Source organism: Chaetodon auriga, chromosome 16 (assembly GCF_051107435.1).
Source record: "Chaetodon auriga isolate fChaAug3 chromosome 16, fChaAug3.hap1, whole genome shotgun sequence".
Lineage (NCBI taxonomy): Eukaryota > Metazoa > Chordata > Actinopteri > Chaetodontiformes > Chaetodontidae > Chaetodon > Chaetodon auriga.
This window is the reverse complement of record NC_135089.1, coordinates 10,820,403-10,844,679: the sequence shown is the minus strand read 5'-3', so window position 1 is coordinate 10,844,679 and position 24,277 is coordinate 10,820,403. Positions and strand designations below refer to the sequence as shown.

At 45.8% G+C, this 24,277-nt stretch overlaps 1 protein-coding gene across 2 annotated transcripts; it reads left to right on the top strand.

Annotated features, from left to right (window-relative positions):
• Window positions 1–1,026: 1,026 nt before the first annotated feature.
• Window positions 1,027–24,019, top strand: dnaaf5 (dynein axonemal assembly factor 5). Of its 2 annotated transcripts, none has more exons than XM_076752892.1 (13): window positions 1,027–1,568; window positions 1,898–2,082; window positions 2,261–2,385; window positions 2,492–2,610; window positions 4,598–4,830; window positions 5,227–5,451; window positions 9,735–9,878; window positions 11,371–11,539; window positions 14,102–14,249; window positions 17,153–17,309; window positions 18,714–18,870; window positions 19,126–19,317; window positions 23,409–24,019. In XM_076752892.1, the coding sequence occupies exons 1-13, from the start codon at window positions 1,031–1,033 to the stop codon at window positions 23,555–23,557; spliced, it is 2,541 nt and encodes an 846-aa protein (XP_076609007.1). In that variant the 5' UTR covers window positions 1,027–1,030; the 3' UTR covers window positions 23,558–24,019. The 2 variants fall into 2 exon arrangements, with proteins under 2 accessions (XP_076609007.1, XP_076609006.1); XM_076752891.1 differs by having other exon boundaries at window positions 1,031–1,568; window positions 17,153–17,303; window positions 23,409–23,696.
• The last annotated feature ends 258 nt before the right edge of the window (window positions 24,020–24,277 follow it).

Sequence of the window (24,277 nt, the reverse complement as noted above, 5' to 3'; positions counted from 1 at the left end):
CATTTGTAGATTTGATGGCAGACTGTATGTATAATTTAAAAAGATGGCGAGAGAAATCCAGAAACTGACATGTTTGACGCAGGGCAATAGATGAAATACGTCACGAAATACGCCAGATTCATGAATCCAAGGCCCCCAACTGACGCTGTCAAAAGTCGGACCAGACCAGAAAACTCTTGAAAAACATTTAGTTATTTGGTGTCTTTATATTGTATTTATTCAAGTCGTCTGTCACTGTAACTTTATAACTGGATAAATTCAAGTCTTGATGTCCTAGAATGTAAAAATGAGCAATGGGCACATACACGTAGATCCCCTGCTTTCCCCACTCTCTGTGCATTATTGTACACAAGCAACATGGCATCTTTATTATATTTTATCTTGAGCCACAGAGACCAACCAGTGCCATAGTTCATGTAGTTTGTATGAATTTGATTAGATGCAAATCTATCTGGGAAAATACATATGTAACCAAACTATCAACTGAAACAATAAAAGTCTTTAACCTAGAGTTTTATAAAACTAGATTTAGGGCCCCAATGATGCAGGATCTGCCTTAAGGAATATCTTGCTTTAGTGGTTCATATTACCCAAATCTGGGGGAAAATGTATTTAATCAAATAATCATAAACATCACACCATAAAATTTGGCCCTAGGAGTCTGAAACACTTTCCTACTTTACCTAGTTGTTTTTCAGATGTCACGGAGGATAATAAGACTTTCTGAGAAGTCATTATAATAATCTTATAATGTTGTGTATGTTCTATTTCTGTTTAAAATCCTAATTTTTCATAATTTTCTCATTCTAATTAAGAAATTTGAAACAGTTCGTTTCGTATTTTTAGTGTCGTGACATCACTTCTTACTGCTTCAGTTTTGTCAGCACAAATGGGAACGTTTGGAGGAAGGCGCTTGATGAAAGAGGTAAGTGTGTGAATGTGAATAAAGTTCGAGATTTTGAATCGGAAGCTGCCGTAAAGCAGGCGTTTGTTTGTCGTGCGGCTGGGAGTTGCCATAACGACAGTCAAGATGGCAGCGATGGCGGCTGGAGACCAACATGCTGCCTCTGAAGTTTTGAGGGGACTCGCCCGACATTTAAACTGTCTAAACGAAGACAACAAGTCGACAAGAAAGAGAGCTCTTGAGCTAATCAAGAGGGAGACTGTAGATAAAGGACTTCCCAGCAGCGTCTTACAGGAGGTTTTCTCTGCCCTCCTCAAGCCGCTCCTCAAATGTCTGTCAGACCCGATGGAAAGATGCAGAGAAACCGCCATAACGACAATAACAGAGTTTATTCGTTGTGTCCCAAAACCGGAGGAGTCGCTGCCTTATCTCATGCCCTGTCTGGCACAGAGGCTCGGGGAGAAAGAGATCCTGGAGCCGGCGGAGGAGCTTCGGCTGTCGGCCGTGGAGATGTTGACCCTGACGTTGGAGGTGTGCGGGAAACATTTAGCGCCGTATCTGAATGAAATGATGAACTTATTGCAGAGAACCATCGTCGACCCTTTCCCAGATGTTAAAAGAGAAAGCTGCAAATGCACCGTGAATTTGGCAAAGTGTGTGCCAGGTTCGTGAAGAGTCGTTTTTGTTGCTGATGTGTGTTGCCATGGTTTCGGGGCATGCGGAAAAGCTCCTTCCTTTAATGTCACTACGCACGTTATATGAAGTGATTAAGATAAATCATGAGGTTGTGTCATTTCAGGGCATCACAGAGATTTTGATTTTGTCCTGAAACATTAGAATTACTTGTCATTAATGTCCCAAAAGTTGTAAAGTTACTTCAGCAGTATCTCAGGATGTATCCAATCCGTGTATCAATACTGATATTATATCAATGCTATCAGCCAGCTCTATGAGTTGAATAGACTAAAGTGCATTTCACCTGTTTCTCTTCAGAGCACTTTCACATGCAGGCTGAGAGTCTGGTCAAGCCTCTTATGCAGACGATTTCTCATCAGCACTCCCGGGTACGAGTGTCTGTCATCGAAGCCACCGGGGCTGTCATTCAGCATGGCACTGGGAAAAACGTGGACGATGTGGTCTCTCACCTGGCACAGAGACTGTTCGATGACTCGCCACAGGTTCAGTTTACAGCACTGTTAGACCTCCCACTGTGCATCATTACATGAACTGCATATTAAGTTATTCCAGGGCCTACATTTGTCCTCAAAACCAGTGTTTTGTCTTTGGGCTCAAGGAAACAAGACTCTTGAGACCTCTTGAGTGCTGCTTTCTCTATCTTGCTCTCTTTTGTTCCAGGTGAGAAAATCTGTGACTGCATGTGTTGGAGATTGGCTCCTTCACATGAGAGACAGATACTCTTATTTCCACAAACTCATCCCACTCTTGCTGAGCAGCATCAGTGATGAGATCCCAGAAATAAGGTAAAAGTGCATCATAATACAATGTAACATAATAATATGTCATAAACCACATATTCTCCAGGTCTCCAGTGCATACTATTGTATTACTAATGTCATTCTTCTCTAGACTTCTAGCAGCTGATTTATGGAAGCAGGTAGGAGCCCAGTGGGAGAAGGAGAATGAGGAAGACATTAAGGACAAGATGGACTTTCTCCTCACACCGCCTCCCTTCTACCCACCAGGAGGTCAGTCACAGTTTGCATGATTTATTCTGACCCATCTGGGTCACTTGCAAAGATAAAGTTGTTAATATGCTGTGTGAGTTGGTGGCATCAATGCTATCAGCCTCTACTCCGGAGGTGGGGCAGAGATGCAGGGGATCACACAGCTGTGCCGTTCAATTTGTGTTGTGTATGTGTTGTCTCCATTTCATTCATGAATAATATGGCAAATGCATGTATGTAGTGATTTTATCCAAAGTGCTGTACAACTCTCATTCATCTCTTCACACACTGATGGCAGCAAGCTTCCATGCAAGACACTCTTCTATCCTTGCTCTCCCACCGCTGCCACAATGTTTACACATCATTCCACATATCCCAGTTCATTTTCTGATTGCTAGCTGATTGTATGCAACTAAGAGAAAAACTAATCAAAGTGATTGTCTGGTTGTAAAGCATTTTAAGTGCAAGCTGGAAGCAGAGTGGCTTTCAAATGTAATCTCCTAACCTGAGCAACACACACAAATTCTACAAAATTCAAGGATTTTTCTGTCTGTTTAGGATCAACAGGAGAGTGCAGGATGAGGTGGTAGCATTGAGAGATACTATTACTACAGCCACCCACAGCTCTTATCAGCATCCATTGTTGCTGTTTTTCAATAAAGTGTGGAAGAAACTATGTTGAACCTGGGTGATGGCAGGTTTAGACTGTCTAGACAGACCTGATGTTTTCCTGGTGAAATAAACTTGGCAGGATCTAGCTTCAGGTCAGACTTTCTTACATTCTGTAAGATTATCTCATTGTCGTATCTTATTGAAAGATTAATTCAGGTGAAATCCAAGCAGTTTCCAGGTGAATTGGCTTCCCTGGTCTCTCCCCGTGCCGAATAAAATCCCTGCCACGTTGGTCAAATGCAGATGTAAATTTTGAATGTGAATGTAAGCATTGCACATTAAATCATTTTCTCTTCAGCACATCTGTCCAAGGTTATAACATTCAGTAAAAATGACGATGTGTGTGACAGCTTGGTTTTCAGGGCACGTACTGGCTTGGAAAGATAAATGTCTGCCTTGGGGCCCTGAGTGAGGGTGAACCTGAACATGGTCACCATGGCTTGCCTATATGGCCTGACTAAGTGTGTGTGTGTGTGTGTCAGGGGTTACAGTTCCTAGACTTAGCATCTTGCTTGAAGCTCGTATACATGTTCCACAGCTACACGTGACAGTGTGGATGAAAACAGGCTCTGCTTGGGGACAGGACAGGAAAGGAATAGGCTCTCTCTCTCCTCTCTCTCTTTGTCTTTCTTTTTCTTGCCATCGTAAATCTGCTGGGCCTCCCAGTGTGAAGAGGTCACTGTCAGACAGTGAAAGACGACCAGAAAGGGGGCTTGTTTTGTCTTGTCCTGGTGTGTTTCTCTGATTTATCTTTGTATTCCTTTAGTCCTCTCTTCCTCTCTCATTATTGTGCCGATAGGAGAAGGAGAATAAGGTGGGGCGAGGGGGAGGGGGCGTGCTGGATTTGAAATGTAGAGGGAAATGTATTTGATGAATGTGTTTCACTTGTTCTGACAAGTTCCTTATGAGTAAATCTCAATCGTAAGGAGTTCGAAGTAAAAATGTGATGAGTTGGAGCCCTAGTCAACAGACATTTGAAGACCTGTGAATCAGTGATATTTTTTGTTTCATATATGTCGTTTTTTAGCTTTTAAATAGTTTATTAACATAAAGATACAAAATTCCACACAAGAAAAATAAATATACAGTTTGACCTTTTCATAAACAAGGTGCAGCATGCTTGCTTGCTCTCGATCTATATGTTATTCATACCTTTAATGAAAATCAACAACTTCCAACCAATCTCTTGGAGATTATTCATTTTAGGAAGCAAAGCAGTTCACTGACTGAAGGAGATCTAGGCAAAGTGAGAGAAAATGAGTTTCTGAACATCACAAACTGACGTCTGACAGTAGAAGAGCATGCAAAGGCTAATGTTCCTCATTTTCCCCTCCAGTGGAGCGTCCAGGGCTGGGCTGCAGAGAGCTTGTGGTCAGAAACCTGGGCAGGCTGGTGCCGGCCATTACCCATGACATGACCGACTGGCTGATGCCCACACGGGTCAGGACCTCTCAGCTGCTGTCTGTGCTGCTGCTCCACACTGAGGACCACAGCACCCAGCACCTGCAGCCTCTCCTGGCCACCCTCTACCGGGCCTGCACCGACACAGAGAGGGACGTGGTCAGCAACGTGAGTCCCAGAGAGCTTAGTCATTGGATTAGCAGGATGTGGTCATACCGTATTTGCTTTTTTTGGATCAGGTGTGACATTTAGTGAAGCTCTGCCTGAGCACAGACACAGTAGAATTTGTTCTGTGATATTTCAGTTATTACCAGACAAAATCATTTAAGGACACATGTGGTGAGCTTTCAGTCAGCATTTTTAGTGGCTGTCCTCAGTGTAGACTGGGCCGAGCAGGGCTCAAGGACTTGGGATGCACCTGTTTGCATAAGAGGATTGTGTAGATCTTTGATGTGTGGCAGATTAAAAATAAAGGACTTCCTGTTGTTCTCATCCTCCTTCACACTCCCTCACACCTCCATGTCACCCTCCACTCTCTTCCCCGCTCTCTGTACACACATCTAGTGCCTGGCAGCTGCTAAACTGTTGGGGACCTTTGTCCCTCCTGCGGCCTTCCTCAAGCTGCTGCTGGATCATGTGACAACCTCCTCCTCTTTCTCTCACCCCTGGGCCCCACTCATGGTGCTGGCTGCGGTGCTGGGAGGCTGCCCCAAACCCCTCCTGAAACCACATCTCGAACAGATCACCAACACGCTGGCCCGGCCCGACGTCTGCCAGGAATATCAACAGGTCAGCAGAGAGATGCTTGGATTTGGTTGTGGTTCACCTGTTTTTAACTTATTTACCTGAGACTAACTGCCAATAATGCCATCTACACCACATCCTTCTGGTGTTGTTAACAGCTTCGGTGTAGTAGCAGCACCTGTGATGTTTTCCTGTGGAAGGGGAAAGAGTATTTTGTTTGAATTAAAACATTCAAGTCAGACTTGTTTTAATGACACGTTTGCCAGGTTTCCTCTGCCCTCATAGGCTGCCATGTCTTGATTTTTCCTCCCTGATCTGTGTGCACCAGCTGTTTTTCTTTTCCGGTCTTGTTAGGTGATGTTGGCAAGGTCATAGAAGGTCATTGTCTACTCTCCATGTGTACCTTAAAGCTCTTTTTTTGGCAGCTACAGTGCAGCAGTCATACTGTACATATGTTTCTTGCCCAATTTGTCCCGTATGGAAGTAGGGCTGTGATAAGAGGCCACATCTCTTGAAAGTGCTTCAGTTGAAGAGTCTTCAAGAGTTTTCAATAGCACTACTGTACACGGGGAGTTCAGTGGCTTGGCAGTTGAGTAATTCTCTAAAATGCTGACCCTGCTAAAGTGACAGTCCGGCCACGAGGTATTTTTCAAATATAACATTTCAAGTCTCTGATCAAAACGACTCCGCTCACACGCAACTGTGAAATGTGCTCCCACAGTGCTCCAAGTATCTTTATTTTTTTTACAGAGCAGAGATGATAAAAAATGCCCTTTGAGTTTCCCTGCAAACAACAGTCTGTCAGTGGAAAAATCCCATTGGGTCCGGAGCCGACTCTTCCCCGCTTCCTTTTTGTTCCTCTTGAACCAAATATGTTTCCCTTTCAGAATCAAAATAACGGTTGTCTGGCAGAGAGCTATTTTCTGATCCTGCCGCACTACTGACTCACCTATACCCATGACCCCATCCCCCTCCCTGTGAGGCCTGCAAGAATTTCCTCCCTGGGATAATAATAACAAAAATCCACTAATTTCACGTGACCCCTGCATGGTGACTCTGACCCCTCTGCGCAGACAAGGCAGTGCACAGCCTTTGTTTTTTTTGTGTGTGGCCATGTGTAAGGTCTCAGCAACAGACTGTGGTTCAGCTACACCGTTAAAAGAAGCACTGAAATTTCAAAGCCTGCCCGGTCAAGGCCAGTGATAAATGGGGAGGAAAGCTGACCCCCTTCTGTCCTCCCCTGTCGTTATCCGGCAGGGGTCAACCACAGAGAAGACTAACAGGACGGGATGGTCACTCATTGCCGCACAGATGGAGGCAGACCTCTGCTTCCTCTGTCTGTTTCTCCATCTATCTCCCTCTGTCATTCTCTCTGTCTCTGTTTCTGAGGGCAAAGCGTCGAGCATTGTGATTCAAGAGCTCACCCAGACAAAGCACCTGCAACATTCTTCGACAACAGGCAGGGTTCATAGCAGGGAGCAGGGCCAGATCACTGTGTAGCTGTAAATAACACCAGTGGAGACGGGAGCACCTGCATCCCTCTTTCTCTTTGTGCTGAAATCCTGACCCAGAATACTTACCGCACAGTTTCTCAATCCAAAGTGTTGGTAAGCCCTTAGATTCTTCATATGGGACTGATTTACTTGTATTTGATAATGGTTTCATTACCTGCAGACACTCAAACAACAAAGACAAACAGCAGCCTCGTATTTTATTTGACTTTTTAAAAATAAGAACTTCAAAGATATGTGTGTTTGCATCCAACTTGAGAGAGTTATGTGCCACTGGAACCAAAGGCAGAGAGAAAGAAAAAGTAAAGTTTGACTTGGACAAAATGAAGCCTGTTAAGAAATGAAATATAAATAATCTTCAAAGTGAACAGAGGCAGGGGGAACTGCAGGGCCCCGTGGGGAGTTTGGGGAACATGCTGAAGATTTGGAAACTGATATATGATACTTCTGCACGACTTAACCTCGCCGACTCTTTCATGTCCCTGTTTTCTTTTCTTTATTTCGGTGGGGGAAAGAGACAGCTTACAAAAATAAATGACAGATGCTCGGCGAAAAGTAAAAATATTGGTCATAAAACTGAAGATGATGTCAAGGCTTTGAGGGAAAATGAAAGGCGAGCCAGTGGTTAGAGAAGCCACCGTATTCTGAGGTACCTTGTGCAGTTTATATGGGGTGTTTGCTAATGAATCACTCACGGGTTTCTTTTTAAGGGGTATTCCACAGAGATTAACAAATCCCCACCATCACACACACATACCTTACACAGCTGACTGTCGCTGTGTTGTGGTTTGCCATGGTGACAGAGGCATTGCAACATCTGCAGGGCTGGAGTAAATTGGTAAAGACAGTTCCAACAGAGACGAAGAAAGGCACATAAACAGGGGGCCTGACAGTGAATTAGCAGGCGTATTTACAACCAGGCTTGTTAACAGTGAATTTGCCATTTTGGTGACACCCAAGGGAACAGATCAGCAGGAGAACGTCTTGTCTCTGCATGGTGACACTTCTGCACTTGTGCCACACGAGCGTGCTGCATACATCAGTGTGTCTCCTGCATGCCTGCCCTTTGTCATAAATGACAGCTGCATACCGCTCACTTCTCCACTGAACGACAGATGAAGAGAGGAGAAGAAAGGCAGGGTAGCGAACTGTACCTGAGTGCAAAGGGTCGGCAGCCCATTCACCGCCAGTATTTGTTTTCCTGTTGCCATAGCAGCATCAGTAGCTGTTGGGGGGGTGGGCTCCCTGCTAGATAGGAATCCATCGACTGGTATGGCTCCTTAAAGTGGAGTCGTGTGTGCACGTGTGTATGTGTGTAATTGAGGTATCCATTGGTGGACAGATGCATACACACTGCGCAACGAGGCCCCTGGAGCGTGCCCAGGCCAACGAAACCAGGTGTATCTCACCTGGCTCCAGGTGTCCACCTAGTCATTACACCGCACCACTTTTTCCGCTCTCCCTCTTTCTCTCCCTCGGCCGGCCCTAATGGTTGTTTTCTGAGCGTGTATAATATGTGCGTCTGTGTATGTGTTAGCTAATGTGTGTGTCTGCCGCTGTCTGTCACGTTATTTGCACTACTGATTTCCTGGAGCTCCTGCAGCGTTCATGTGCCAACAAATGGCTTGGGCACAGGCAGGGATTTCCCAAATCAATGCTCGAACAAGCGTGCACAGTGCAGTGGGTTAGCTGTAAGTGTTTTTGAGTCTCGTCAGCTGAAGAAATGAGGGCAAGTTGTGGTTGTTCAAGGCTGCATGGAAGTTTAGTTTAGCCTCAGACTGCCTCTGGAAAATGTGTTTACACTCTTAACTAACACCCTGGACTCATGGTGCATATAACAAGCCTTTTTCCAGTGTGTGCTCAGCACTCTATTGCAAAATAATAACATTTGCTCACGTGTCTCGCAGACTGGAAGTCCCTGAGCCCTCTGTCCTCCTCACAAGCCCTGGCCTCTTTTTTTTAATGCTCTGAGCATCTTTACTTGGCTTAACACTTGTTTTCTTTCTAGATTAATGCCAGGCGATAGTTGAACAAATTTGTGAAAAGATAGTGTGCCCCCTAGTGATAGAGCTCTGGTACTTGTCAGTCCGGTTCAGTGAGGGAGTTTTGAGCGAGGGAGGTGGCATCGAGTGTTTCTTGCTCACACACACTCGAGTCCCCCCTCACCACCCAACTCCTCATCACCAGACCAGAGCAAACACCTGGAGGGCACTTTTCCCGCTCTCAACCCTCCACGTACAAAAACACACACTTTCTCCCTCTTGCTCGCACACACCTACACCTTCCATTTCCCCCCTTAATCCCCCTCCTCCCCCATCCAGCCCTAATGACAGGCTGCGAGGAAACAGGAAAAGAGGCCATGATCCCAGTGATGGCATAGAAATTAGCCTGAGCTGCAGGTCTTTGTCTAAACATGAGCTCACCACAACACTGGCTGACAAGTGACAGCAATCTCACACACACACACACACACACACACACACACACACACACCCTGGTCTGGAGATGGAAAATTCTCATTCAGAGTTATTGTGTCCTGTCGATCACTCGGTTGTTTTTTGTGAAAGAAGAGATGGATTCTGTGTAGTTATATGTGATGAGGAGGCAGTTATTTGGTTAAACATTAACACTTGACTTACTTGATGGTGTGATGGCGAAGAGAAAGTGGAGAAGGACTGAGAGCGGGACAGAAGAAGAGATAGCGAGGACTGGGATTCATCAGTAGACGGGGCAAACATTCAAGGCGAATCCTTCTCACAGGGCTCACATCTGCTCTAAAGACAAGACAATGTTATAATACTTCTCCCTCTTTCTCAGGTTCTGTACTTGGAGCAGTTGTTGGCCTGCGTGGACGTGCTGCTGCGTCAGTGTGAGTCAGACTGTGGCTCAGTCAGCCTGCAGCTGCTGCAGGTGCTGGTCACTGTCCAGAGCCTCTCCACCGAGCCACATCTCAGCGAAAAGGTGAGAAAACACAAGTATGGAGATGAAATCCCAGATATGTACGTCCTCTCTGCAGCTCCGCCATTACTTTGCTTCACTTGGGCAAACTAGCATATCACCTCACCTGTGAAATTCTTCAAGTTCTGCTTCTTCTTCTTCTTCTTCTTTTTTTTTTTTTTTACCTTTTTCGCCCTTCAATTTTAGTTTTTCCATCTTTTTTTATTGGAAAGGTAAGCAGGTTTTATGAAGCAACAGAGCTATTTGAGGTATGCAAGCATTTGTACAAGTTCAAAGTGGGCATGGCCAACAGTATAATTACCCACTTAGCCAGGGGAGCTGAAATTGCACCTTTGGAGTGGAACTTTAAATCCAGTCCTGGGTGAAAGGAGGCGGGCGAAAGGTGGTGATAAAGAGAGACAGACAGAAATAGAGAAGAAAAAAACAAATGGGGAGAGATGAGTTGTGTTTCTTAGCAGGTTTGTGTCATCGGCCAAGCCCCATATGTGGCTCCCTGACGCCTCCTCAGGTCACAACAGCTGAATGATGTGCAAGCAACACGCTTCCATGTTGTGGTCATCCTCCAACTGCAAAGGGACCAACAGGATCAGTGACAAGCCAACAGTGTCTGAGGCCAGAGTGTCGCCTAACTGCTCGTCGCCGTAGGAGGCTAATGACAGGGAGAGGAGCGGGAAGGAATTGGCACTGATGCTTACCAGACACCACACGGGCCACCAGTGTGTGTGTGTGCGCGCGCACGTGTATGTGTGTGTGTGTGTGTGTGTTTACGTCTGTCTGCATCGGAGTATGTGTCCAGACTGGGAGCAGTGTTAGAGAATAGATGAGAAGGAATGGATTAAGAAGCAGAGAGGGAGGGTGAGAATGGCCTCGAGCATTCCCGGACCCAGAGGAAAAGCTTTACTTGTTTTCCCAGAAAAGGGGCACGTCTTTCCCATCAGCGGACAGCTCAGGGTTGTCTCAATCTCCTCTGAAGGGGCCGATCCGTGACTCAGACATTGTCTCTGTCCCTGTCCATCCCTGAGGGACTATGAAGGGAACTACGAGGTGCCCCTAAGGTCAATTCCCCTGAACTAAAGAGTCAGCTAATTATTTACTCTCCTATCTCTCTTTCCTGCCCTTTCCTCCCAGCACAGCTTTATTGGTGTGTGTCTTTCTGTCAGTTCCTGTGCTTTTGTGACATCCTGAGTATCTGTCGGGGTTTTTCTTTCTAAGTGGTTTTATGTGTAAGACCTTGTCATGTCTGCAGTGTTGTTCTTCCCATGGTTTCACATGTTGTGTGACAAGAAAAAATGACAAGAAAACAGCTGTGCTTGTTGAACTTGAGCACAATACCCTCTGCTCGGTTATCACTTTTTCTCATCAGCTCTTCCACTTCCCCAACCCAATCTTCGCTCTCTCTCTTTGTGAAATCTTTTTGGACTAGGTTGTTAAATACAGATTGCACGCTAAACATGCGTTGACATCATTTTGTTCCACCTATCCCTCTCTCCCTCAGGCCTTGGAGAGTGCACAGATCTTGTGTAAGGTGCAAGGCCTGGACTCAGTGATGGAACTCTATAGACTACATATGGGCCAGCTGCTGGACTGGCTGTCTGCCTCTGTCAACACCTGGTGCAGCTACTCCCCGCAGAGACTCCAACTGCATATCATAGTCATGCAATCAGGTGAGAAGTCAATGCACAAGACATTGCCAAATTACACTGCAGGTGCTGAAGTTTGCACGTATGGAGATCCGATAATGGTCAAAGAAACACGGTAAGGTTTTGAGAAGTTGGCCCGTCAAATGATCTGAGCATGGTCTTTAGGTCCATTTCACCCCAGTGTGGCATGTTTTATTAAACATTACTTCATGCTGTGGTTCGTTAACCTGTTTGTTCCTCAGCTTCTTCAGACACATGCGTCAAGCTGTTTGTCCTGTTCCCACATGATCCATCATCGAGGCGGTGCATCAAAACCAGCAGCTGTCAAAGCAGCAGCACAGACTCTCCCTTGTACAAAAGATCCAAGTAGTTTATTGGAATTATTTGGGGTCGGCCATTTTCTAGTCCCTGCGCTCCGAGTCCCACACTGCTCCTGAGAGCTAAGCGGGCATCAAAAGTTAGACGTGTGTGTGTGTCGCTGGTGGTCAGAGCAATTGTCAGCACCTCTTGATAGATCAGAAAGGCTGTCAAATGACCAACTGCTTAAGGTTAAAATCTATATAATTTATTGCTTGACGCCCCACTGGATGCGTACTGTTCCATTATTTTTGTCCAGTGAATGCCCATTAGGGACCCTCACTCAGAAACACGGTGGAATACATTTTTATTATATTCCATTACCCAAGCAAAGAGGCTCAGAGACACCAACACAGAAAAAGACTGTCGTTCGCACCAGTTGGCTTACTGACTTTTGTAAATCCCTGTCTTTCCCTCCACATGTCAGTCAGCCAGTGTGTCTCTGACTTGTCCGAAGGAGTTAGTCTGTGTGTGTGTGTGTTTGGTTTAGTGGGTTAAAAAGTTGTGACCCTGTCTTTGGTGCTGAGACTTCACTTTACCTCCCTCTGCACCGTATAATCCTCCATCATCAGCACCTCCGTGTGCCACACTTTCATCTCCATCTCTTTCTACCTCCCTCCCCTCTCTTTGTCATTGACTGGGCAGCTGGGTACCCCTCTAATCCCCTCCCCAACACACACACAGATTCTCGCACACACTCCCACGGCTAACTGACCAGTCCATTCTAAGTCCACTCACTGATCCCCATGCAGGTCACTACATCAAACAGCACCGCAGCCGCCTGCTCTTGACCTTCCCCTGGATCAAGGCAACTTTGAAGCTGTGTGTGTGTGCCTCTGTGTGTGTGTGTGCGTCTGTGTGTATTTTTTTATTTGCTCATGTTGAATGCTGCGCTAAGCTTCCCTAGGTTTCATTCTTACAGATGTGCTCTTTGGTCTATTAACAGGACCCAAGGACTTTATTGCAGGCAGCCGAACAGACAGCATGTGGCTGCTATGTTTGATGTGTACATGATTCAGGGAAACACTGAACAATTGACGGTAGTTAATTTGACAACTGAGAATTGGTCATTTCGCTTGCTCATCAGCTCTTCGCACACTCCATCTGTGTTTGTTGGAGACAGGAATAATTATTGCCCTCTCATATCCTCCTGACAGGCTTTTGTTGTTCAGCTGACATGAAAATGTCTCGATTAGTGTAGTGAAATTTCCTTTCGCTTGTTATATCCGTCGTCGTTGTGTGGCGACCTGCAGTTAAATGACACACCCTTTGATTCACACATTCCCGTTGGATGAAATAGGTCTCCCTGCCTCTGTTTTCCCATATCTTTTCATGATGCTGGCCGCCACCCTCGGGCAGTCTCAGGATTTCCTCTGTCTCCTCTCATGTCTGTACAATTCAGAGTCCACACAGGGCATGGACACTTATCACTCACTGCACACGCAGGCACACAAACACACACACACACAGATTACTATATATAGCTCTGTAAACATGCAGTCAGACTGTTGGTGGGTGTGTGTGTGCGTGTGTGTAACTGGGAATACTTGCACTGTGAGTTTCTCATTTTTCCTGTAATAGACTCTTGTATAGAAACACTCTGTCACACAAAGACGTGTTTTATGTCTCATTTCCTCTGAGCTCTGTGTCACTGTCTCACCAACCCACTGAGGTCTCAATAAGTCGAGCCCTCGGGTCAGTGCTAAGCATAAAAAAGTCTTAAGTCTGTGCTGGCCTTTTCTTGTTTGCTAGTCCTGACAAAGAAGAATTAAGAAAATGCATAAATGAAAGTGTGTCCTCTCTGAAAACGTTTTTAAGGATAGGTTTAGAGTTTAGTGGTTAGGCTGAAAATGAGTGGGTACAGAACGAATGTAAGTCATTTTGACTGTTGACCCAGCAATGTGGTGTACTTAAGAAGACTTCAAACAAAGAATCCAGGTTTAAGCACTGCTGAAGTGACGCTGAGGAGCCAAGGCTGCATTGTGTTGCTTTGAACACAGTTTCAATCACAACATTATCATATTGCAACATAACATGTAAATATCCCCTTTCTCACCATATTTGCTGCCTATATTTGCATCGTAAGTAGTAGTAATGCAGTAGTAATGCAAAGTGTGTGTGTGTGTGTGTGTGTGTGTGTGTGTGTGTGTGTGTGTGTGTGTGTGTGTGTGTGGGTGTGTGTGGGTGTGGGTGTGTGTGTGTGGGTGGGTGGGTGGGTGGGTGTTATAGGTCCAGTGATTGGGGAGTTTGTGAGCCAGTTGATGCCTCTGCTTCGCTGCTCCCTCCAGCCAGACAAAGACCCAGAGATGAGGATGAGCATCTTCACCATGCTTGCTAAGTTGCTACTGGATGCAACAAACACACTGGATTCCCAGGGGTGAGAGGGACACGTGCACACATACTATACACACACACTCACAGAGCAAGTTATCTCATGAAACAAACTGGAGAAAGACTTGTTTTCTGTTCCTGTTAAAGAGAAGGTTAGCTTCAGGTCACTTTTCCACAGTTTCAGCGTGAAACTCTGCCAGTTTTATGGGTCCGTCTAGTCTGAGTTTTCCAAGTCATCATGATTACACAGCTCACATTCTTAGACTTTGCCTCGCATTAATCACATGAATTAGTTCCCCGCCCACAATGGACCATGATTAGAAACACACAGAAACACAATAGTGTATTTCCATGAGGTCATTATAACCCCGTCACCTTTGTTAGGACTTGCAGTTGGTTCAGCTAGGGTCATGTGACAGATGATAGGGGTTTATTCCAGGTGTGATACAGTTTATCATACTTCAGAAATGATAACCCCCATTACAGTACATACTCTGGCTGATACTCCCAGCGAGGCCAACTCAAATTAGTCAATCACTTCTGAGCGTGCAGGCTCCTCAGTGATTTAGTAACCCCACTGAATGGTTATTAACTGATGAATGAGGAAGGACAGGAGGGTGTCTGACACCCAGAGAGGAGCTCCTGTTGGTGGGTTATTCCTCTCTGTGGCGCCCCCTCACCCTCCTCTTCGAGCCCTCAGCTGTGGAGACTTCAGCCTGGGCTCAGAGCTCTAATCTGAGGGAATGCATTAAGCCTGAGGCCCTCTCCACGTCCCAGCGATCATAGCAGCTGCTGCTGTCCCTCAGACAGGCAAACCTCATCCATGGGGTTGCCATGGAGAAGGTGTTTCCACTGGTAAATATGAGGGACGTCAAAGGTAGAGGTGTCAAAGGTACCTGTGGCATGAGCCTGGCAGCGGTGTAAGGAACACAAGATGAAATGATATCCTATATAAGAAAGTGCCACCTTTTGCCAAAAGCATGGAAATTGGAACTTTGCTTTTAGCTTTCATCAGATTATTTTATCCATAAATGTGCGTATTAGACAAAAGACGCCTCTGTCTCGGCCCCGGTCCCGGTGCAGCCACCTGTGCTGCTTCTCTCGTTCCTCCGCTGTGTCTCCGGTGATCACAGGAGCATCAGGAGACAGAAATCATATTACACCTTCAAAAGGTTTCAAAGTCAAATGCTTCACTTGCAGTATGTGGGGCCATGTGGTCTGCCATAATATTTCCATTCATGATCATCTTATCCCTCCATTCATGATTTATGGCCAGATCTTTGCTCAGCAGATTGTAGCCCACACACACACACACACACACACACACACGCACACGCTATATGTCATCAAGAGGACAATGATAGTCATAGAGAAAACCTCTTCCCTTTGTTCTACAACCAAAATGACATAATGACAGCTCCAGCATAGAGCAAGCAGAAAGGGAAAGTAAGCTTGTGTACATTTAAGTGCCTTTCATCCCCACACACACACGAACACACACAATGTTTTGTTTCATGTGGATTTGTGTGCTGTGATTAAAAAGCTGGATGTGAAATATAAGTAGAAGGTGATGTGTGAGAAATGAGAGTTCATCCCTTTTTTTTTCCCCCTGGTTGTGGCAGGCCGAAATCATGCGCCGCTTCCAGAGGGGATGCAAAAGGCATCTGTCTTTAGTCTTAATGTCAGCTTTCAAGACATAATACAAGGGAAAAATGCTGTTGGGGTGAGATCTTCCTCTTATTCTGAATGTGGTTTCCCATGTGTCAGAGATTTTCTAGATTCTACAAATGTTCTTGTTTAACGTTAGTAACTTGAAACAGGACAACATGATGATGTATCAGAAATGACCCTGAGATATTCTGGAAAAGATTTCACTGTGTGGATGTCTTCCAAAAGCAGTTTATATCACGATATGGCAAACAGGGCTAAACGATTGATCGAAATCCTTTTTTAAGTCGCAATGTGACCAAGTGCAATATCCATATCTCAGGAGCTGCAGGTAAAATAACAGAGCAATAACACCAGAACATACCATCATAATCAAAGTGATGCCTCAGTCTACGAATCACATTCTCCATACAGAAGGAGCATACATATAAATCACATCATCATCATTTTTATATGTTTTTCAGTTCCCATTCCCACTAAAGTCATGACTGATATTGCAGTTGCAATATGTGTCAAAATAATGGTAGCATGATTTTTTTGTGCTGTGTTGTGCTGTGAGAGAGGCTGTTATTCACTGTGCAGCTGTGTGACCACTGAGGAAACTTAGACACCTCCACTGTGTAGAGACCCATGAGGTGTACAGTCAGAATTCCCTGGCAATTTGTGTGCGTCTGCACAGTAATAAGAGTGAAAGCTTAAGTCCCGCTCTTCTCCTCTTTGGACATCATCCCTGTCATGTGGAAATGTGTCTTTCCATCTCCTGGCATCATTCATGATGAGCTTTCAACACCTGTCAAGACGAGGAGACTGAGCTAACACACCAGCAGCAGCGTCCTGGCTGTTTGAGTGGCACACAGGCTCCCCCTACTGGCACTGAAGCCTTACAGCACCCTTCATCAAACGTCATGACAAAGCTTGTTGTGACACCAGCTGAACAGCCAGAGGCCACAGAGGCAGAGCTGGGCAGACTCGGGTGGTGTTTGAGAGGATGTCAGAGGGCTGAAGCCAGCGTGGAAAAGCAAGCGAGAAGGGAAAGGAGGACACCCAGATGTTAGACTCCTCGCCTCCTGCTTCTCCTCCACTGCCCCCATCCCCACCCCACCACTTCCGCCTTAGAACAAGCGTGGGAAAATGATTTCATTAAAGCCATTGTGTTGCAGTTTCATTCTCAACAGCCAGCATCATGCATTTTTCCAAAATTGGCATTATTGCCCGCCACTCTTTAAAACGTGCAAATGTAGATGGCCTCTTACTTTCTTACGACTCTCTGCCTCCTTCCAGACATTTCCGCGACGAGTCAGAGAAGTTCCTGTGTGACGTCTTGCTTCCCAACCTGGTGTGGCATGCGGGCCGTACTGCTGCTGCCGTCCGCACCTCAGCCCTCAGCTGCCTGCTGGCCCTGCTGCATGGAGGGGCCATCACACCTGGACAGGTACAGGTGCGCGCACACACACACACACACACACACACACACACACACATATGCTGCAGAGATGACATCTGTGAATCCATCTGCCTGCACAAAGGCAGGTATGACACACAGTGGTTACATCTACTTCCACCTGTGCAAAGGGACTCATAAGCATTGGAAGCGAACACCGGATACGAGAGGACTCCTGATCTCCACTCTGCAGAAACACTTCTTATTGACTCAGCTGTAAAGGAAAAGATGTGGTAGTGCATTCTTTTAACCCACCAGGAGTTGACATTCACTTCAAATTCTCTGTTTTGTCCATTTCACATCAAAATAGATGGTCCCACTCGGCCATTTAGGAAAATATATTGTCCGCCATCTTTCTCTCCTTGGCTGAAAGAGTTGGCCACGTCAGGTAGCAGGTGTACGTGGGGGCAAGCGGGTTCACATACCTTTGTCCCAAAGGAACAATGCCTCCACTGTACCAGGCCCTTGTTATAGGTAGGAACTATCACCGGGACATGTCCTTGCACCTGCCTGTTGGAGCATGTGCCCAGTTCCAGCCTGTGTGCTCACACGCACATCTGGCTGTGTTTGCCCTCGCGTGTGCAGAGTGACCAGTTGAAACCGGCTCACACACCTCTTCCATTCACACGTCTTTAACTACAAGGCAAAGCAAACAGCTGGGGGACAATGTGGGTGTGGGTGTGTGGGTGTACGTGTGCGATCAAACTTTTACTATCTAATGGCACCCAACCATCCTCACAAGAGTAAACCTGGAAAAGTGGTGACTAAATAGGACCGTGTTACTCTCTGAGGTTCAAAAGTAGGTGACAGTTGAGATGAAACAAACAACATGTCCTGACGGGTAAAACAACAGAAGGTTATGTGTGTGTTTCCACGTGCAAATGAAACAGCCTTTCATTTAGAAGGACATTGTTTCCTCTCGACTCCCTGTGAAAACAATTAGCAGCTCCAGTTACACTTGGCACCCTCAGATTGTCACTGATGTAATGCCGGATCACTGCTCTGCCAAATTTTCCTCCTCTTTTTGTCTCCTTCCCTCCCTCTCCCCGTGCTCCTTTCTTTCTTTTTTTTTTTTTTTTTTTTTTAACTGTTTCTCCTGCGCGGTTTCGATAGCAAACAGACGACGTGACAGAGGTTTTAGCCATCACCTCTTGGCTTGTGGCTCAGTGCGCTCAGCCTCACCTTGTTTGTCCATTTCCTCTGTTTCTCATCTGTTGGTGTGATCGGTCTTCACTGGACTTCTGAAAACGGGCTCCCTGCCCGTGTGTCTGTACAAACTGATCCAGACCTAATGTGAATCTGTCATGCTTCAGGTGATATTTCACCATGGTTTTTTAAACTACAGTTGTATCCATCGGCAGACTTTGACCTTGTCATCGAACATGTACTTCCTGTGTGCAGATGCTGTGTCTGGAGGGGAAGCTGTGTCCTCTGTTGTTGTCGGCTCTAGAAGAAGACTCTCGGATGAGCAGACTGTTAGCTTGTCGTTCTCTGTCCACTGTACTCAGGCTCATAGGAACCAGCCTGCACCCTGAGGCCCTCAACAAGATCTACCCCGGTAAATGACCAGCACTACACACAAGTTAATGCACTGCCGTCAATTATGTATCCGACACAATCAAAGAATAGTGGCTATTGGGAAAATATTTACTTCATTTGTAATGTCTGCTCTTACTGAAAAGAGATGTTGTCAAGTGTCCTCTCCCAATCACAGAAACACACCACTGTACAAATCAAGCAACTAACACAGGGGAACTTTTGTCTTCTAATCCTGTGAAGCACAGTTTTACATGTGGATGTCTTTTCTCCACAGAGCTGCTGAAGCGTCTGGACGACAGCAGCGAGGAAGTGCGCGGTGTCGCCCTTCAGGCCCTCGGGCTGTGGCTGTCCAGCCTGACCAAAGACTACAACCCTGAGCTGTGCGCTCCTCATCTGCAGCTCCTCTTCCAGCAGCTCCTCCTGCACCTGGACGACCCTGACAGCTCGGTGCAGGACCAAGTGCTCGGTGAGACTGGGTGGGGTGTTTGAGCCTGCAGCCTCAGAGATAAGATAAGATTTTATTGATGCAGATGGAGTGTCGATAGCCTGTTTATGGTAAGGTCTTAGGAGGATATGTGGTGATAATGATCTTGATCATCTGATAACACATTCAGCTGATAGTACAGGGAAATGATTTTCAACAGCTTTGTATTATGACAGTGTGGCCGTATGTGTAAACGAAAAATGTTAAACTTCCCTCCATGTTTCCTGCACCCAGAGCTCCCCACTCATTTGTCAGCAAAAGTCTGAAACATGGCACCTGGTGGACTTTTGCCTGTAGGAGAGAGGTCTATCTGTGGCCATGCAGACTACACGACACACCTACTGCACTACACAACTCGTGCACTTTACTAAACAACACCCTGCTGTGATCACTTCCTGGATTAACATACTTATTTAACCCGAACCATGATCTTTTCCTGAACCAAACCGGTGCCTAAATCTATCTAAATTACTTTTGTTTGGAGGGTGTGTCATCTAATGCACATGTTTTATTTTACCATGGACCCACACATAGACGTACTTGGTCTACAGGGCTGTTATTCGGACATGTGCACAAAGAGTACACAAGTCAGATGGAGAAAGAGAGCCGCCTCGCTCGCTTGAATTGAGAAACTCAGATCAAAAATGTCTAGTCAGCGTTGATCAATGAGTCTGTTACTGCATTGTCCGTTTCCTGCCTCAAAAAGTTGTGACGCCGTACGTCATCCACCTGCAGGAGTGTTTAATGGTCTGGTGCAGCACTGTGCATCCTGGTTATTATAGGTTTTCTACCTTGTGGGTAAAACAGAACACCACAGCTCTTTTTATCTGTTTTCTCTGGTCATATAGCTCCAATTTATACCGCACAGACACTTCTATTAAATATTTCTGTAAAGACGATGGTGATGGTGAATGTGAGGTGACGATGAAAGCAGAGTTTAGCCGAGATGATGTGCAGACCAGCCTGCTGCGTCCCAGACACTCGCAGAGGGACGAGAGGAATTAGGGGGGTATCCTCTATCAAACACTAGATTATTGCCTGGCACGCTGCCAGCAGATTCCTCTCTGTCCTTTATTTCAAACACTCTCCTCTATGCTTCTTTTCCACACAATTTGTCAATTTTCAAGCAACGCCCCCCCCCCAAAGGTTGGGCTGGACATGACCCTCAAGCGTGAAACACAAGATCCAGATATGGATAAGCACCCACCTGAGAGAGACACTTCACAGGTTGATATGTAAGCTCTAATATGTGTATAACTCCCCCCGCCAGTACACCTGGGGTACACTGGACTGGCTGTGTCTCGCCTAATGATAACCACATGGGCACCCCTTCCCCTCACCACCTTCCCACATCTGTCCTCACACCCATCCCGCTTAATCCCCCCACCTTTTATCTGCCCATCTAACTTCGTCCTCCCATACCCAGCATTTTCTGTGACGGCTCGTAGCCTCACAGGCGGCTGTGTTTTATTCATGTATCAGTGGAAAGTCTGAGTGACTTCTCCCTGAGTTGTGTAACAGAGGCTCAGCTCCTCTGGACTTTCACTCTCTCCCACTCTCATGGATGTTAGCTGTCATTACTTCTGACAGGACACAGGTGAGCGCTGATGCTTTAGCCAGCGACGAGAGGCCTCACCGCGGGATCTCTCATCTTCGTATGACTAGACGTAGAGGGAGAGAGGGGAAGAAGGGGAAGGCACTCACACACTCACCAGATGCAGCAATAGCTTCCATACCATGAATTCTACCCCTGCAAGACAGCTTTTGAAAGCCTTCCAAGGACAAAAAGCATTTTTGCTGTTGCCATTGGTTATTGACTGTCTGTTACATTGCATGCAGAAGGCAGAACACATGTAAATCAACTTTATGAACCAGCCTTCACCCACATAGTGTACAAACTGTACAGACAGTGGGATGGGACGTCTGTATTTACTGTAGTTCAGATTTCCCTTTGATAAACTATACAGTAATTCTGTATGTTCCAGATTAAACAAGAGAGGGATCATTTGGGAGAATTTCATTGCTGTCTCAACCTGTACTGCATGTGCGACAGGGATTTAACTCTAACTCACGCTCTGATGATAAGTTCAGCCCCAAAACTGATACAAGTTAATGCATAAGTCTGGGGATGTTTTATGTTTTTCTTGTTCTCTTGTTTCTGTTCAAATCCCATAAAAAGACCAAAACCAACACTGAATTGATCCTCCTAACAAGCGTCATCTGGTGCCTGATGCCCGATTTGTCTTATCAGACCTTCATTGTCATCTAAACAGTATTAAATCAGCATAAATGTATTGAACATTGTGATGAACATGAGCTCTGTAGTTTATTTTCAGTCAGTCCCACATACACCACCATGTAGATACTCACTAGAGCACCAAATTGTAAACAGCTTGTAATAGAAAATGCACTATTTACTCCCGTTTGAGCAATATTTACTATTTTTGGGGCTTTATGAATCTATATATTCATATCCTGTTTTTCAAAGATTTACATATGTAGTAGCAACAAATGCATTTGGGCCTGGGTGCCACAGAAAGGCAGGGGAAGTCACCAATTACTGAGAGTTGCATTGTTGGTTTTCATCTTTTCATGGGGGTTGTTGGTTGTTGTGTAAGTTTGAGGGGAAGTAATGGATAGAATTGATGTGTCTTATCAATATGAGGTCTGAAAATGTTGGCAATGCTTCACTAATGAGAGAGGTGCACTCTCAATGTTTACCAGCCTCAGAGAGCGTGTGAGCATATCTACCCCATAAAGTGTAAAAGTGCAAAGAATGAGTCATTGTGCGGAGCGCGGCCCTTCAAAGCTTGATCTCCATGAAGTACAGTAGACTGGAAGACGGCTCGGAGTCTCTTTGTGAAATGAGATGACCTCACATCTTGCTGAGTGATCGTCTGTATCTGACAGCAGCCATAACCGCCTGTGCCACAAATGTGGAAGTGTTCTTCTCTCCCATGCACGGCTCCGTTTGAAGCTTTCTTTTTTTCCCTCCCGGCTCCCTTTCTTCCTCTCTATCTCTCTTTGTTCCTTTTAATAGTTGATCCCATTCTTATGCTTCTTGGATTTCAAACGCATATCTGTGAAGTGGCTTGATGTCTGCAGCATGTCTTGACAGCTTGATGGACAACGCCTCCCCCCCTCCAGCCCCCCCCGCCACCCCTCTTCCTCCCCTCTCTCACTCTTCCAGTCCTCCACCCTGATAATCCCACCATCCTGGCTGCACGGCTGCTACCTGCTCAATCACACAGACTGTCGACCCGGGTGTAACTCGCTTCTCACAAGTCATCATTGTTCTCCTTTTAATTCAGTCCCACCTCCGTCCCAGCTGAGTACACCGTACACAAAAGCTAAAAATCCCCTCGATCTCCTTGAAGAACAAAGGCAGGTATCAGATGATGAGTTTACATGAGCTAACTCATCCAGAGTGACGGCATGTCACCACTGGAGCAGCGCTTTTGCATTGTGGTTTCCGCAGCATTTACCCACTGACAGCAATTCAAGTAATTCAATATACCCCTGGAAATCAGCAGAAGATGTGGGAACTGTGGGAAGAAAAGGTCTGAACGGAGAAATATCGCCTCCCAGTGGAAGGAAAGGGCACTGGCACATACAGCGTGTGAGTTTCAGAGCTGATGGAGTGTAGGTCATTGCTGCCATCTGCTGGCGTCATGACTGCATGACTTGGCTTTGTTACACAGAACATTTCAAGATAGAGGCTCTCTCCACCTGTGAGCACCACCTGATGGGCCTGAATGTGAATGAACTAGTTTGAGAAGATCAACACCACTCTCACATCTGTGCAGCTACACCGACCGTAGCTTAGCATAAAGACTGGAAACAGGGGGAAACAGCTAACTGGGTTAGCTTATTAACATGTTTAACATATTCATACGTTTGTCCCAGAATGTCAGACTGTTCCTCTAAGTCAAACTGTTGACTACAGAACACTCATAAACAGTCTGTGTTGAGTAGTCGAGTATTTTTATTGGAGTCCTCTGTCATCTCGTATCCTGAGTACTGACTCCTGCCTGCTTTGTGTCTTTTGGGTGTGTGTGTGTGTGTGTGTCCAGAGGTCCTGAAGAAAGGCAGCTCGGTCCAGCCGTCACTTCTGAAGAGAGAGGTGGAGGCAGTGAGAGACAAGCAGCGGAGTCCTCTGTACTGCGACCAGCTGCTCCATCACATCAGCTCACTGCACACTGAGGCTGCAGCAGAGTCCTGAGTGACGTGAAGTTTGTGCCTTTCCTTCAAAGAACTTACTCAGCTTCAACTGTACCTCTGACACTGATGAAAAACCGTTAAAAGCATGCAGAGAATGAGACGATGGGGCATTTTTCTCTGAAGGGCTTAAAATGAAACTGTCTTTTGTAGCTACTTGCCTTAAGTTCAGTGCAGGTTTGATCTTCTTGTGGGAGATTATATGACTGATTCTTTATTTTTAGGTGACCTTGTCACTATGCCTTTTTGTTCCTTTTTACTGTATTCTTTTGGTTCTGATGTTTGTTTTTAATGATGCACTGTGGTTGTGTTCAGCTGTTTTGATGATACATTCCTGCTCTCCTGCCTCCAGAAGGTGCTGAGACCGAGGAGCTTCAGATATTCGTCTTCAAAATGAAAGTGGAACAAAAAAAGAACTATTGAGATGTGTAAATAAAAATCACATTCAAATAAACCTGAATCTTTTAAATATGAAACCTGCTTTTAAGCCTGTGTGTAATACTAATAATCATCTTTTTATTTTTAATGTTCTGACCGGATGTTTCTTGAACATTTCTTTCAACCTTGTCATTGACGGTAGCAGCTCTCTCCTCCTCTCCTCCTTCCTCCCATCCATCCTCCGCACACTCACGCAGTGGAGCAGCTGATGCTCATTCATCTTCCATGTCTGACCCTCAGGGGCGGGGCTTGTGGACAGACAAGCCAGGCAGTTGCTTGGAGCCCC

What these genes read in the sequence shown, in the direction of transcription:
- dnaaf5 (XM_076752892.1), top strand. Translation starts at nt 1,031, where the DNA reads ATGGCAGCGATGGCGGCTGGAGACCAACATGCTGCCTCTGAAGTTTTG. An exon ending in AGAGGGACGTGGTCAGCAAC is followed by an intron (nt 4,831 to 5,226) that starts GTGAGTCCCAGA and finishes ACACACATCTAG; the next exon opens with TGCCTGGCAGCTGCTAAACT. An exon ending in AGCCACATCTCAGCGAAAAG is followed by an intron (nt 9,879 to 11,370) that starts GTGAGAAAACAC and finishes TCTCTCCCTCAG; the next exon opens with GCCTTGGAGAGTGCACAGAT.